At 38.1% G+C, this 12,738-nt stretch overlaps 1 protein-coding gene across 1 annotated transcript in view; it reads right to left on the reverse strand.

The window, feature by feature from the left end:
- Nucleotides 1-12,738, reverse strand: part of LOC139720020 (WASH complex subunit 2-like) — a gene marked incomplete at its 3' end in the record, with an annotated part of 111,798 nt that overhangs the window by 46,630 nt on the left and 52,430 nt on the right. The window contains exon 6 of the mRNA XM_071631395.1: nt 501-594. Coding sequence (XP_071487496.1) covers nt 501-594 — 94 coding nt within the window. The remainder of the gene's footprint in view (nt 1-500; nt 595-12,738) is intronic.

Raw genomic sequence — 12,738 nt, forward strand, 5'->3', positions numbered from 1 at the left:
AATTATTTTAATGTATCTTATTAATATATCGACTGTGAGTCATTTTGTTTATCATGAATAATTTTTTTTTCTTTGCTGCTGAAATCATTTTAATGAATCATATTCAATTTGATTTGTTGACTGTAGGTCACTTTTTTTTTATAATGATTTCATACCCATGGTGTAAAAGTTTTTAATGTGTATTTATCGTCCTTGTTGTTTTATATGAATTCTAATATATACAAATAATATGTCAAGTGGACCCCTTTGAAAATCAGCTGTGTTGAAAGGGCTATCCACCCTATTGCTGGAAATGAATAAATAAAGAAAATAAATAAATCATGCATTTTTTCTTTGACAAACAAACACACACACAAACAAACAAATAACAATCGCTTGATTTCAAAATCTAAAGGTACACTCAAGAAAGAAACAGACACTTGTTTTTGGGTCCCTTTCTTTGTGTTTCCACAAGGATTGAGAGTTGGAGTAAAATAACCAAATACACATTGATGCCTTACCTTCTTCGCTGAGGTCCAACAGTCCCACATCATCATCTTGCATGAAGGCTGGTGTGCCAATGATGTATGGTAGAGATCGGTGGGCGTACATATCCTGTAGTAATAGAGAAAAACAAGGTCAAAATCATTAGGACCAATACCTTATACATAAATTTGTGAGAGATTACGAATGATACATGAAATCTGACCAGGAAATGGATAGAGAACAGATTGAATTAATACCATGACTTGAATTGCAGGAACACTGTCAAAATCATCTGGACCAATGTATACACTAACTTGTGACAGATTATGAATGATACATAAAATCTGACCCAAAAACTGAACAGAGAATAGAGTGGATTAATAGCATGACTCGAATTGCAAGAAATCAAGAATGAAAGTGAAAACTTCATGGTACCTACACCAGAGCTCAAGTTTATGAACTAAAGTCATTCGGGGCATATTTTGTCGCTCTCCATACAATCTTTGACATTACCCTTTTCTAAAATGTTCTGACACATAAGATATATGCAGGATATTGTTGACAGGAATCATAAGTCTTTATAGTACATAGAATTATCAAATGGTCAATATATGTATATTTCCTCATGTTATTTTTGATGTAAATTGCTGATCTCAATGCAAACAGCATTTTCTTTCATCAATTCCTTATCTTGATAGAAACTCTATTGATTTGAAGATTTTTAGTCTGGATTATCGCCCACTAAATCACAAAATTCTCATACCGCCGTACAGGCTTCATTACAATGTGAGTGAAAAACATCCAAACACAGCCTTCAAACAGGACATACATCAGAACATTGAATTCATGTATGATCGGTGGAAAGTTAAGGATCATATTTACACACAAACAAGTACAATCAAACCTGTCTACAGCGGCTATCTGCCATGTACAACCACTAAAAACAATTCCCTCTGAGAGAAAAAAAGCATGTTAAAGGGATCGTACAGTTTTGGTTGAGACCTAATTTCGGGTTTCTAACATTTTTTGGTGAGATAATGAGAAACCTCCTATGAAATATGAAAGAGCATGCAATTCTATGAGAAATTAAATGGTTATTTGATGAAAATTGGTTTTGAAATGGCTGAGATATCCAAAAAAAAAGAACGATCGCTTTGTTTTACTTTGTTTTTGGATGTTTCAGTCATTCCAAACCCGATTTTCATCAAATAAATTTTGAATTCCTCTCATGATGGTATGCTATGTACTATATCATAAGTGTTTTCTTGGTATCTCGCAAAAAGTTAAAAGCCCAATTCTCATCTCCACCAATACTGTACCATCTTTTTAAAGAGCCTGTCCATAGTGGCCACCTGTCACCAGCCACTTAATCCATCTCCCTTGGGTGGCCGCTATAGACAGGTTTGACCGTACCACAATGCAACACGTGTTGTGGAAATGTTTGATTACAAATCCAAACATCACTCTCATGACCCTAACCCAATACAAATATCTGCAAATTCCTGCCTGAAGCAACAGACAGACATAGACACAGATAGACAGACATGAGAGATCCTCACAGAACAACAGCCCACAAAAGATACAGCTGGGGAAACCCTTAACCCGTTGAGGATGGATTAATCTTGCAAAAACACACATTCCCCATAGACGCTTGCCCGAGAATGGGGGTCTCATCCTCAATGGGTTAACTAAGTGGTGAAATTCAAGATGGACTTGTCTGAACATAACAGGGCAGAGGGATCTCCCATTACTACTCCAGTGTTTTGATTAGTGAAGGAGCCGCCTGAGTTAACCACAGTCACAACAGACACAAACAAATACATATATACAATGTATACTCCTCAAATTTGTCTGGCAAGGAAGGGCTTAATCAGTTTCTTCTTTGGAGCTGACAATCCCAAAAGATAAACTTGTACTTGTATGCATAGGCAAAGGGACCTTGAGATCTCACTGAAACCCCTAACATTCTGCAGTTGTGCTTAATTCTTTCATCTGTTTAATCTTGGCTCTTAACAATTTCAGGCCGGGAAGTGCAGTGTGCTCTATGTTTGGAATACTTTATTAAAGGACTAACAATGTTTGGAGAACTTTTAAAGAAACTAAAAAACCCAACAACAACAAATGCTATCAACAACTTGATAGTAATGTGGGGTTTTTTTTGAGCATTTATGAGGCATATGGAAATTCAGAGAATTTAGTCATGAACAGATACCAAAGTCCCATTTCACAAAGACATCTGCAAATACAACAAATCACAATGATAATTGTAGTTTCCATATCAACAACTACAATACTCATAGGTGATAAACTGCTAACCAGCTGTTGCCATGGCAACTGCGATTATCATATGTTGTAATGGATGTAAGATGTTTCATCATAAAACAAAAATAATTGGGTTCATGACACAGCAGTGAAAACTAGCTGGAAATCAAACTGCCCTATTTGTGCTCATTTCTCTTTTCCCTTGAACCTCATTCTCTTTCTCAGTGGAGTGTATCCTCCTTGTTCCCCACACACTACACTCTGTACTTTAGAAATTCAGAGCAAACACAAACTCAAGATCTTAAAATTAATTCAGATTTTCATCTTTAAGTTTAGAAGCCCTGAAATCGGGGATGAGATGTAAATATTTACAATGGCAAACGAAGGCACACATAGAACAGTATGTAGCATCAATATAAGCCAAGGAAAAAGTATGGGGATGGAATAAGGAGCATAGATTGGAATCCTCCCTTTCTATCACATTGTTGTACAGTCAAAACTGCTACTGGAAGCAAATTTCTCACATTTTGTTCACAATCAGAGTCTGATTTTTGTGTTCTTCTCTCTCATGTTTTATTCAAAGCTTCAGCAGGTACTGCAAAGTGCTGACCACTTTTTTTTCCGTTTTTTTTTTTTTTTTTTTTTTTTTTGGGGGGGGGGGGGGTATAACCCTCTTGGAAAATTATGAAATGTTTTCTTGGCATGACAGGGCAAGATGGCTTACCCCCCCCCCCCCCCCCCCCCCCCCCCCGTGTTTTCTTTCATATCATGGTTTGCAAGGAAGGGCAAGTCTGTGGTAAGATCCTCCTGATACGTTGGTGCTAATGTTCAAGGCCCCCCCCCCCCCCCCCCCACAAAATGTGCAGTCGGCGTGTGATGTTCCCTTCTACTGTCCCTGACACATGGATGACCTCTTGCAGGTTGTAATGTTACTGTACCAACCAGCAAGCCGGCAAGATCTAGACTTCTTCCCCCCCCCCCCCCACCTTTGTCTGTTTTCAGATGGGAGGGGCAATTTGAAGGAATCCAAACATGGGACACCATGGTGAGTTAGCAAAATTTTGAGACGATAAAGTGACGGACTTTACATACGGTATGTACATTACAAGTAACCCATGTACATGTATACTGGCAATGTTCATTCAATATCTCTCTGCCTGTATGTGAATGATGATACAGCTTAAAGAGTACTGTAAAGCACGATATTTTCACGGTATGAAATTTTTGTGAATTCGAGCTGACAACCTTTTTCACGGCATTACATTTTCGTGAATTGCCACTAACATTCAAAGCATACAGTGTAGGCAAGAAATTTCGCATGCATCTTAATTTCGCAAATCTTGGCTCTCACGAATGGTGAAATTAAAAAATCACATGAACATTTCTGGCTTTGTAGTACATGTTACAGGCACCAACAAGTAATGGAATACACTACAATGTGTCCTTACTCTGGCAGTTTGACTTGAGGTGAGGTGTGTATTGTATGTTTGTAGATCAGTAATATAAACTGAAAATGACAGCCCACGGAAAATCTTTTCAAAGCACGTTTGTTTGGGACTTCACAGAAAGAGGAGCTACCCAGACGTACTTGCATCAGATGCTCTTCTATTTATAAAAGACCTCAGAAAAATTTAGTGGCACAACAAAAACGACCCACTGCTTTACAAAAATATCATAACTCAAAGCTGAGTGAATACAGACTTTGGCCAAGTTCAATCAAGGAGTCTGTGCCAAAAACATGGCAACTTACTTCTCAGATTAAGTCAGTGACACAGTATGTTCTGTCCTTCAAGTTTAAAGAGATTTAACCTTGTGGCAAATATGGGCCGATTATTACAAAGAAATTGTAGGTGAAATTACGGAAGTCATTAGAAATTATGAGGGGAATTTTAGGACCCGCAGCTGCTGCTCATAGTTTGAAAGATATAATTATATTTCATGATCATTTTCCCACGCATCTTGACATTTAAAGCAAGTTTGTTTGCCAAGTGCAATATTTCATGAGCCCTACGAGCAGCTTCATGGAAGTAGGAGATTTCAAGTCATGATAAAATTAATTATGCCAACGACTGCCAACTCCGGCAGAAATGTGCTTGACATGCATCAATCAACAGGGCATGTTTGATATTACAACTGGGTCACAGGTGCACTTTGATATTAAAAATGGGTCATGGATAGATATGTGTGCTCAGAGTAGCACTTTGAAAAGGCAGAAAAGAGTTAGTTAACTCTTCATGTGCCACGTCTTCATGCCCAACTCAGTCAAGAGCATGCCAAGTTCTCGTATTCTGTACAAACGCACAACCCGCCCAAACCAATTGATAAATTTCCAAATGCCACAGCACAATGAAAGTGTTTCTCACGATTCCATTCCTCTCACATATAGCTTGCATTTTAAGTAGTAACTGACTATCAAGCAGTGTTTCCTACTGGATTTGCAGGTAAATTCTAAGTTTCTGTAACTTAACTGTTTCTGCAAAAGTCATGCCTCTACAATAATTTAGCTAGTGGTCATTTGAAGAAAAACAACCTTTCATATATTTGTCATACAATTTACATCAAAGCAAAGCTTGGCATTCTCTCTACAACTTAGCTCATGAATACATGTCCAGGGTAACAAAAATCTATAAATGTTTGATACATAGTTTTGAAAAACAGAATGTTTTCCCAAGGCATGACTACGTTGTTGTTTCTGAATAATGTGGCACACAGAGGGTTTACACCATGGCACATAAAGAGTTCAGGAAATGGAAACTTCATGGCCCGAATTCACGAAGGTGGTACAAATGAAACCATGGTTTAAACCATGGACAAAAACCATGGAGCGCCAAGTGTCGCACAAAATATTTCATTATGAAATTGGTCATTTCATCGACAAAATGACCGTTTTGTTAACAAAATAATCATTTCGTGGACGAAATGTTCATTTAGTTACAAAATGTTGTCATTTCGTTACAAAATAATCGTTTCATCGACGAAATGACTGATTTCGTAACGAAATATTCCATGCAACAATTGGCGCTCCATGGTTTTTGTCCATGGTTTAAACCATGGTTTCATTTGTACCACCTTCGTGAATTCGGGCCCATGAGTTTAAAATGATGAATGATGAATTGCAGCATAAGCATAGCTTGTCATTAGCAGTGGCCTGGTGGCCCGGGGGCACTGAAACTTGAAGTTGGGCCACCAAATTTCCAAAAAAAGGTTATCTTTTGGTGGCCCAATCAGGCACTTAAATTGAAAATGGATTGTTATGTTTCCATCTATTTTGGGCCACTACATTTCTGTTGTGAGTCACCAAAACTTCAGACTTAAAGGGGATGGCTAGTAACTGATCAGTGGGAATCAGTGGGAATGCTGGAGGATGAGTATTCCAATCCTTGTGGGATTCATTTAAGAGTACATTATATTTCTACTGTTGTGTGAAAATTATTTGCTTCAGAACGGTCTCATATTCAAGTAATGTGCAGATTAATCCACCGTCACTGACCAGGGATGCTAACCTGGAAACATTAAACTGCACATTACTTGAATATGAGACCATTCTGAAGCAAATAATTTTCACAGAACAATAGATATACAGTCAACCTCGTGTAAGTCGACATAATCGGGACTGAGCAAAACACGTCGACTTACGCGAATGTCGACTTACGCGTAAGTCGACATTTTGTCGACTTATAAATGAAAATTAATTTCCCCTGTACAGAGTAAGATTTGGATCACGATGCGGATCGCTACCCATATCTTACTCCTTTTGCTGCCAAAACATGCCTACTGCCATGAGCAACAATAATGTTTTAGTTCATGCATAAATCTTGCGCGGGTTAGTAACGACAACGCACAATTCCCAAATCTCTAGAGAGATTTTGAGAGAGCGGGATCGGAAACCTAGGCCCGTTTCTAGACACTTAACGTTTTAAAGGACAAGTTCACCTTCATAAACATAAGGATTGAGAGAATGTAGCAATATTAGTAGAACACATCATTGAAAGTTTGAGGAAAATCAGACAATCCGTTCAAAAGTTATGAATTTTTGAAGTTTTTGTGCAGTACCCGCTGGATGAGAAGACTACTGCAGTGTATGAATAACTTAGATGTCACATGCGTACAACAATATAAGGAAAATATAAAGAGAATTTCACAAAATTCCATCTTTTGAAAAAAGTACACATTCCCCTGACTCGTTACCGACAAATGTTATGGGTAATATTATTTCCCCTGCCTTTAGAAAGAGGCAAGTCAAGTGCACTTTTATCATGCCAAAAAAGTGAAAATATGTTGAATTTTCTTTTACATTTTCTTTATATTGTTGTACGCATATGACTCACAAGCTGTAGTAGTCTCCTCATCCAGCGGTTCCAACACAAAAATTTAAAAAATTCATAACTTTTGCATCGATTGTGCAATTTTCCTCAAACTTTCACTGATGTGTTCCACTAATATTGTTGCATTTTCTCAATCCTTATGTTTATGAAGGTGAACTTGTCCTTTAAACTTGATTTGAAATATCAAAGGCAAATACCCCAAATTTGCATTAAACTTTGCGATTTAAATTCAAGTGCGTTGCTGAGAAGATATGCGTGTGATTTCGCATGATTCTGTCGAGATTATTTTTCAGTGCCGACTGAGTTGAAATATGTGTGATTTTCCTTCCCTAAGTCGCCATATTTGTTCTGCTTAAATTTGTATTGCCATACTCTGAAAATGAATTGTTCTCGCGCTCCGATTCGCAACATTACCGCTCTGTACGGCGCGGGCCCGTCTGAAATAAAAAGAAGAAGAAAAGTTTGTTCATACGAAAACGACATCTTTCGGACTACTATAATCTTCGTAAAACCAAACCTCTTACCATTGTCGGACTAATTTAACTTTGTACTGCGATTTAAAACTTCGGCATAGCGAACTTTAACAATAATTCGTTATCATTTTTTTTCATTGACATTTTGTGAAGCAGCATGCGTTTCGGTACTTTGAAACGTGTAAATGTTGCGATGTCTTTCCCCTGCAAGTGCAGACTAAGTTCGGTCACGGCGAAAGTTCCGTTACGAAATAAAAAATAATGCGAGCCTTTTCAACAATAACGCACTTCCATACATATTTATGCGTTTAAACGCAGTTTCTAGTTTCGGGCAAGAACCGCAAGTCTTTTCTGCAACGCTCCTGCGTTTTAAATACAGCGTTGCTTGTGATTTGACGGACTTGCATTTGATTTTTAGAGTTGCGTTTAAACGCAATTGAGTTTAAATTTCATACAATTGTCTAGTTTTGTGTGATTATCAAACGCAAGTCTTTTCAGCGTTCTGTGTGATTTGATGGACTTGTATTTGATTTTCAGAATTGCATTTAATTTTTAATTTTGCTTACGATAAGTCTTTTAAACTATAACACACTTCCGTAGATGTTTAGAGATGCGTTTAAACGCAATTTCTTATTTCGTACAAAACCCGCAAGTCTTCTCTGCAACGCTGTCACGTTTAAATACATCAGCGTTACGTGATTTGATGGACTTGCATTTGATTTTTGGAGTTGCGTTTAAACGCAATTGAGTTAAAAAAAAAGTTCCCTACAATTTTCTCGTATCGTATGATTATCAAACGCAAGTCTTTCAGCGTTCCGTGTGATTTGATGGATTTCCATTTGGTTTTTAGAGTTGCGTTTAAACGCAATTGAGTTTAAGTTTCCTACAATTTTCTAGTTTCGTATGATTATCAAACGCAAGTCTTTCAGCGTTCCGTGCGATTTGATGGACTTGCATTTGATTTTTAGTGTTGCGTTTAAACGCAATTGAGTTTAAGTTTCCTACAATTTTCTAGTTTCGTGTGATTATCAAACGCAAGTCTTTTCAGCGTTCCATGTGATTTGATGGACTTGCATTTGATTTTCAGAGTTGCGTTTAATTTCTAATTTTGCTTACGAAATGAAAAAAGTAATGCAAGTCTTTTCAACAATAACGCACTTCCGTAGATGTATAGAGATGTATTTAAACGCAGTTTCTAGTTTCGTACAAAAACCGCAAATCTTCTCTGCAACGCTCTTGCGTTTAAATACATCGTAGCGTGTGATTTGATGGACTTGCATTTGATTTTTAGAGTTGCGTTTAAACGCAATTGAGTTTCAGGTTCGTACAATTATTTTCTAGTTTCATATGACTATCAAACGCAAGTCTTTTCAGCAACGCACATGCGTTTAAATGCAAAAGTTGAGTGTGATTTGATACACCTGCATTTGATTTTTTTGAGCTGCGTTATTAGTTGCATTGTAATAAATCTTTTTAGAAAGGGCCCTGGTTTGAATACCGCTTCGGAATAATCAACCTTAGAATATTCGGATTTACAAAAACACCTATTTCATGTTCGGATAATGAATACCTTCTGGGGCATATAAGTGTACAAAATTTGTGCGATTTGAGAAAAACGAGAGGGAGAAAAGGGGTAAAGTGAACTGTCTTGGGTACTACATATAATGCTCCAGTGCAAATGAGTGTATGTCCTTTCTATATTCTGGCATACAAGACAATGGACGCATGGCGCGAACGCTATCGCACCGTACACTAGCGAATTACGAGTATAAACGCAGCGAATTGGAGCGGGAAAACAATTCTTTTTCAGAGAATGGCGATAAGATTTTGAGCAAAAAATTATGTCGACTTAGACGAGGGAATTAACACGTATTTCAGCTCAGTTGGCACTGAAAAATCAGGTCGACTTACGCGAGTTGTCGACTTATAAATGTCGACTAAGACGAGGAAATTTTCAAGGAATAACAAAGGCAAAAATCGGGACTTTTTTATTGTGTCGACTTAAGCGAGTTGTCGACTTATGCGATGTCGACTTAGGCGAGGTCTACTGTGTACTCTTAAATGAATCCCACAAGGATTGGAACAATCATCCTCCAGCATTCCCACTGATTCCCACTGATCAGTTTCTAGCCATCCCCTTTAAAGATTTTTTTCGAAAGATAGGGATGATGCAATTGACACCACTTCTTGGCCACAAAGCATCAATGTTTTCAAATCACTGTAATACCACACCTGCAACATTTGTGGCAACTAAAGCTGGTTGTCTACAAACTAATTATTGGTTGATGGCATATTTGCACCTAGTTACTGCCATCACTAGTAGTTTATACCCGTTGGTCTTGGAATTTAAAGGATAGCAAGCATCAAGTTGTATCTTTGTAAATCCCTTCATACATTTCCTTCGTATGTATGTGACACTTTCTCGTGACAGGCTGGAAGAATGAGGAAGCACTAATAATGCATCAAAGTATGGTCTCTCCCATTTGGGAATTAAGCAAACATGAACACTACGTAGCATGCCGGTTCTTTGTAGCACAAGACCCTAGCAGGGATGCCAACCTTGAAAACAGCGCTGCAGTATCATGAGGGCTAAAAAGGCATATTTCTGGTGAAAAAACACCATTTCTACCCCTTCCTGCAAAAGATGTGTGTAGTTGAATACAAATTTGGAAAAAACAGTATTTTCCACAAAAACCTGCACTATTTTTAGCAACAAAAAAAAAAGGAATACAAAATACTGCAAAAAAGTAGCAATTGGCCTATCTGCCCTTGTGAAGGATCACTATTCAAGATACGAAACCACAGGTTTAAACCAACACATCATTTGTTTGTTTGTTTGTTTTTTCTGGGGGGGGGGGGGGGGTTCCAAACCATCAACCATCTCTCTCCCTTTTTTTTCTACCTCCCGTCTTTCTTTTCCACTCCTGGTATCTCCTTCTGGGCCGTCTTCCTGCCAGCATCGGTCTTGACAGGCCCTAATTAAGTCAGGGGGATGCCGAGACCACGGGTGTCATCGGCCGCTAATTGACGTCCCCTAACGACATGCTGAGGGATGTCATGATCGTGTGGTGCTACGGGAAATTTTCTAGAGGTAGAGTCAACTCCCACGGAGCCAAACAGCCATCAGTGTGCTCAAGTATTTCCTACTGAGATACTGAGGAAAGCCTGGAGGGAAAAGTCATGCCATCTTCCACTCCCGTTGTACCAGATGGAAGGGGTACCATGAGAACACCTCATGCAACATGTGGCTTTACTACATTGTCATGTGTCTCCAGAGGTCTTCAACCTGATGAGGATGAGCAGATCTTCCTACAACATTCACTACTTCCCACAGACACCTGCCCAAGTATGCTCAGGACTAGTCTTCAACGGGTTAAAGGGACTTCGTAATGCAAATGCATGCTGACTTGTATTGATTCATGATATCTTGTCATTTGTTTATTCTTATTTTATTTCATCAATGGTGTAAAAAGCAACTACCATGGCAGCCGATAGGCTGAATTGAGGTAAATTGCACAGTGACACAACGTATCAATATCACATACAATTTGTTTACAAAATAAATGACATTATAAAACAACATTATTTGTTATGTGGCCAAAAATACATATATAATATGGGCCTTATACTTTATAATAATATTTCTACTGTTATAATCACATCAGTACTTAAGTAATGATTGACAGATGATATTACTGACAGAAAGTTTATATTTTTGGGCGTATCCAAGTAATCTGAAATAAATAATAGAAAATTATTATGAAACATATGACACATATTCAGATATTCCTTTGGCCACATAATTGATAATCACGGTATTATGAATCAACACCAGTCAACAGGCATTTACTAATCAATTGCATTACATAGTTCCTTCAAGAACTCATCAATGCATCATAACAGCAAACATACTATAGGATTTGAAATGCCTCAGACATGATTTTTCATCAAAAATGGAAATTTGTGCCTGATCTCTCTAAATGAACTGATCATTCCCAGATCCTGCCCATTGTTGGCATGATACACGTACAGCAGCAACGACCTGAAATCTCACTGCTTTTTCCTCCCCTTTGCGCCAGCGATATTACACGACAGAACAATTAAATGTAATGACACGTCAATTGGGAAAACAGGTGAATGATGACAATGTGATGTAGGAGATAAGTGGATGTGACATCACACACAAAAGAGCAAGCACTGAGCGTTCTTCACTTGGAGAGATAGCATCACACTCAATAAGGACTCCAGCTAAAATATCTGATTTGGCTCTTAAATAATTACACATAGATCGACATTTAAGTTTTTTTTTTCCATACGAGATAGCTATCAGTATCATATTACCGTAAAATGACTATCTCAATGGCACACTTCACTTGAGTGAAAGATTACATGATATACATATAAGGACAGAAATAATGATAATGACAATAACCACGGGCAGGCATTAAGTGCACTTTAAAGGGAAAGGGAACATTATTTAAAACCTCCACACACAGTCTCAGGATCATGTCTATAAAGTGATTTATTAAATCACAAAGTAAAACAACTCACACCCATGCCCCCCCCCCCCCTCCCCCCCCCCCCCCCCCCCCCCAAAAAAAAAAAAGAGAGAAAAATGTACCATGCTAGGAATTTAGATGAGATTTTTAATGGGAAGGGGAAAGCCAATACAGAGGATAGAGCTAAAGGTTATCCAACACTAGACAGGACACTCTCCCGTCCCAGGTATTAAAATGAAACTGAAAGTGCGACAAGACCTTGACCAGATATGACTGGGGGATACACACCGACACAACTGGCTGTGGACTCAAACATCACTGTCGCTGTGAATGAGGCAGCCATGACAAACATCAAAAAGCTAACACTATCAAATCCATTGGGGTTAGTCAATGTCTCTACAAATCCATTTCATCTACAAGTACCAAGTGTATTTTCCCACAAACAGACCACTTTGAAGAGATGGATTTGGAGATTTACTGTAATGCTTGTTTAATCATACTGTTTTCCTGAGACGACTCATAGAATGTTGGACAAGGAGACGCTAATACGCAATAAGCAGAGACTATGCATCAAGTAACAGATAATACAGGTCTCTTCAGCCAGATAGATGAGATATCGATAAAACTACTGGGAATAAAATATACAGATGGGATCATTTGAAATACCACTGGGTTTTACGGTGACTTACTACTGTGGCAATGTTGAATGATTTT

Source organism: Diadema antillarum, unplaced genomic scaffold, assembly GCF_040938485.1.
Source record: "Diadema antillarum isolate AM-2024a unplaced genomic scaffold, OU_Dant_1.0 scf00000119, whole genome shotgun sequence".
Classification (NCBI taxonomy): Eukaryota; Metazoa; Echinodermata; class Echinoidea; order Diadematoida; family Diadematidae; genus Diadema; species Diadema antillarum.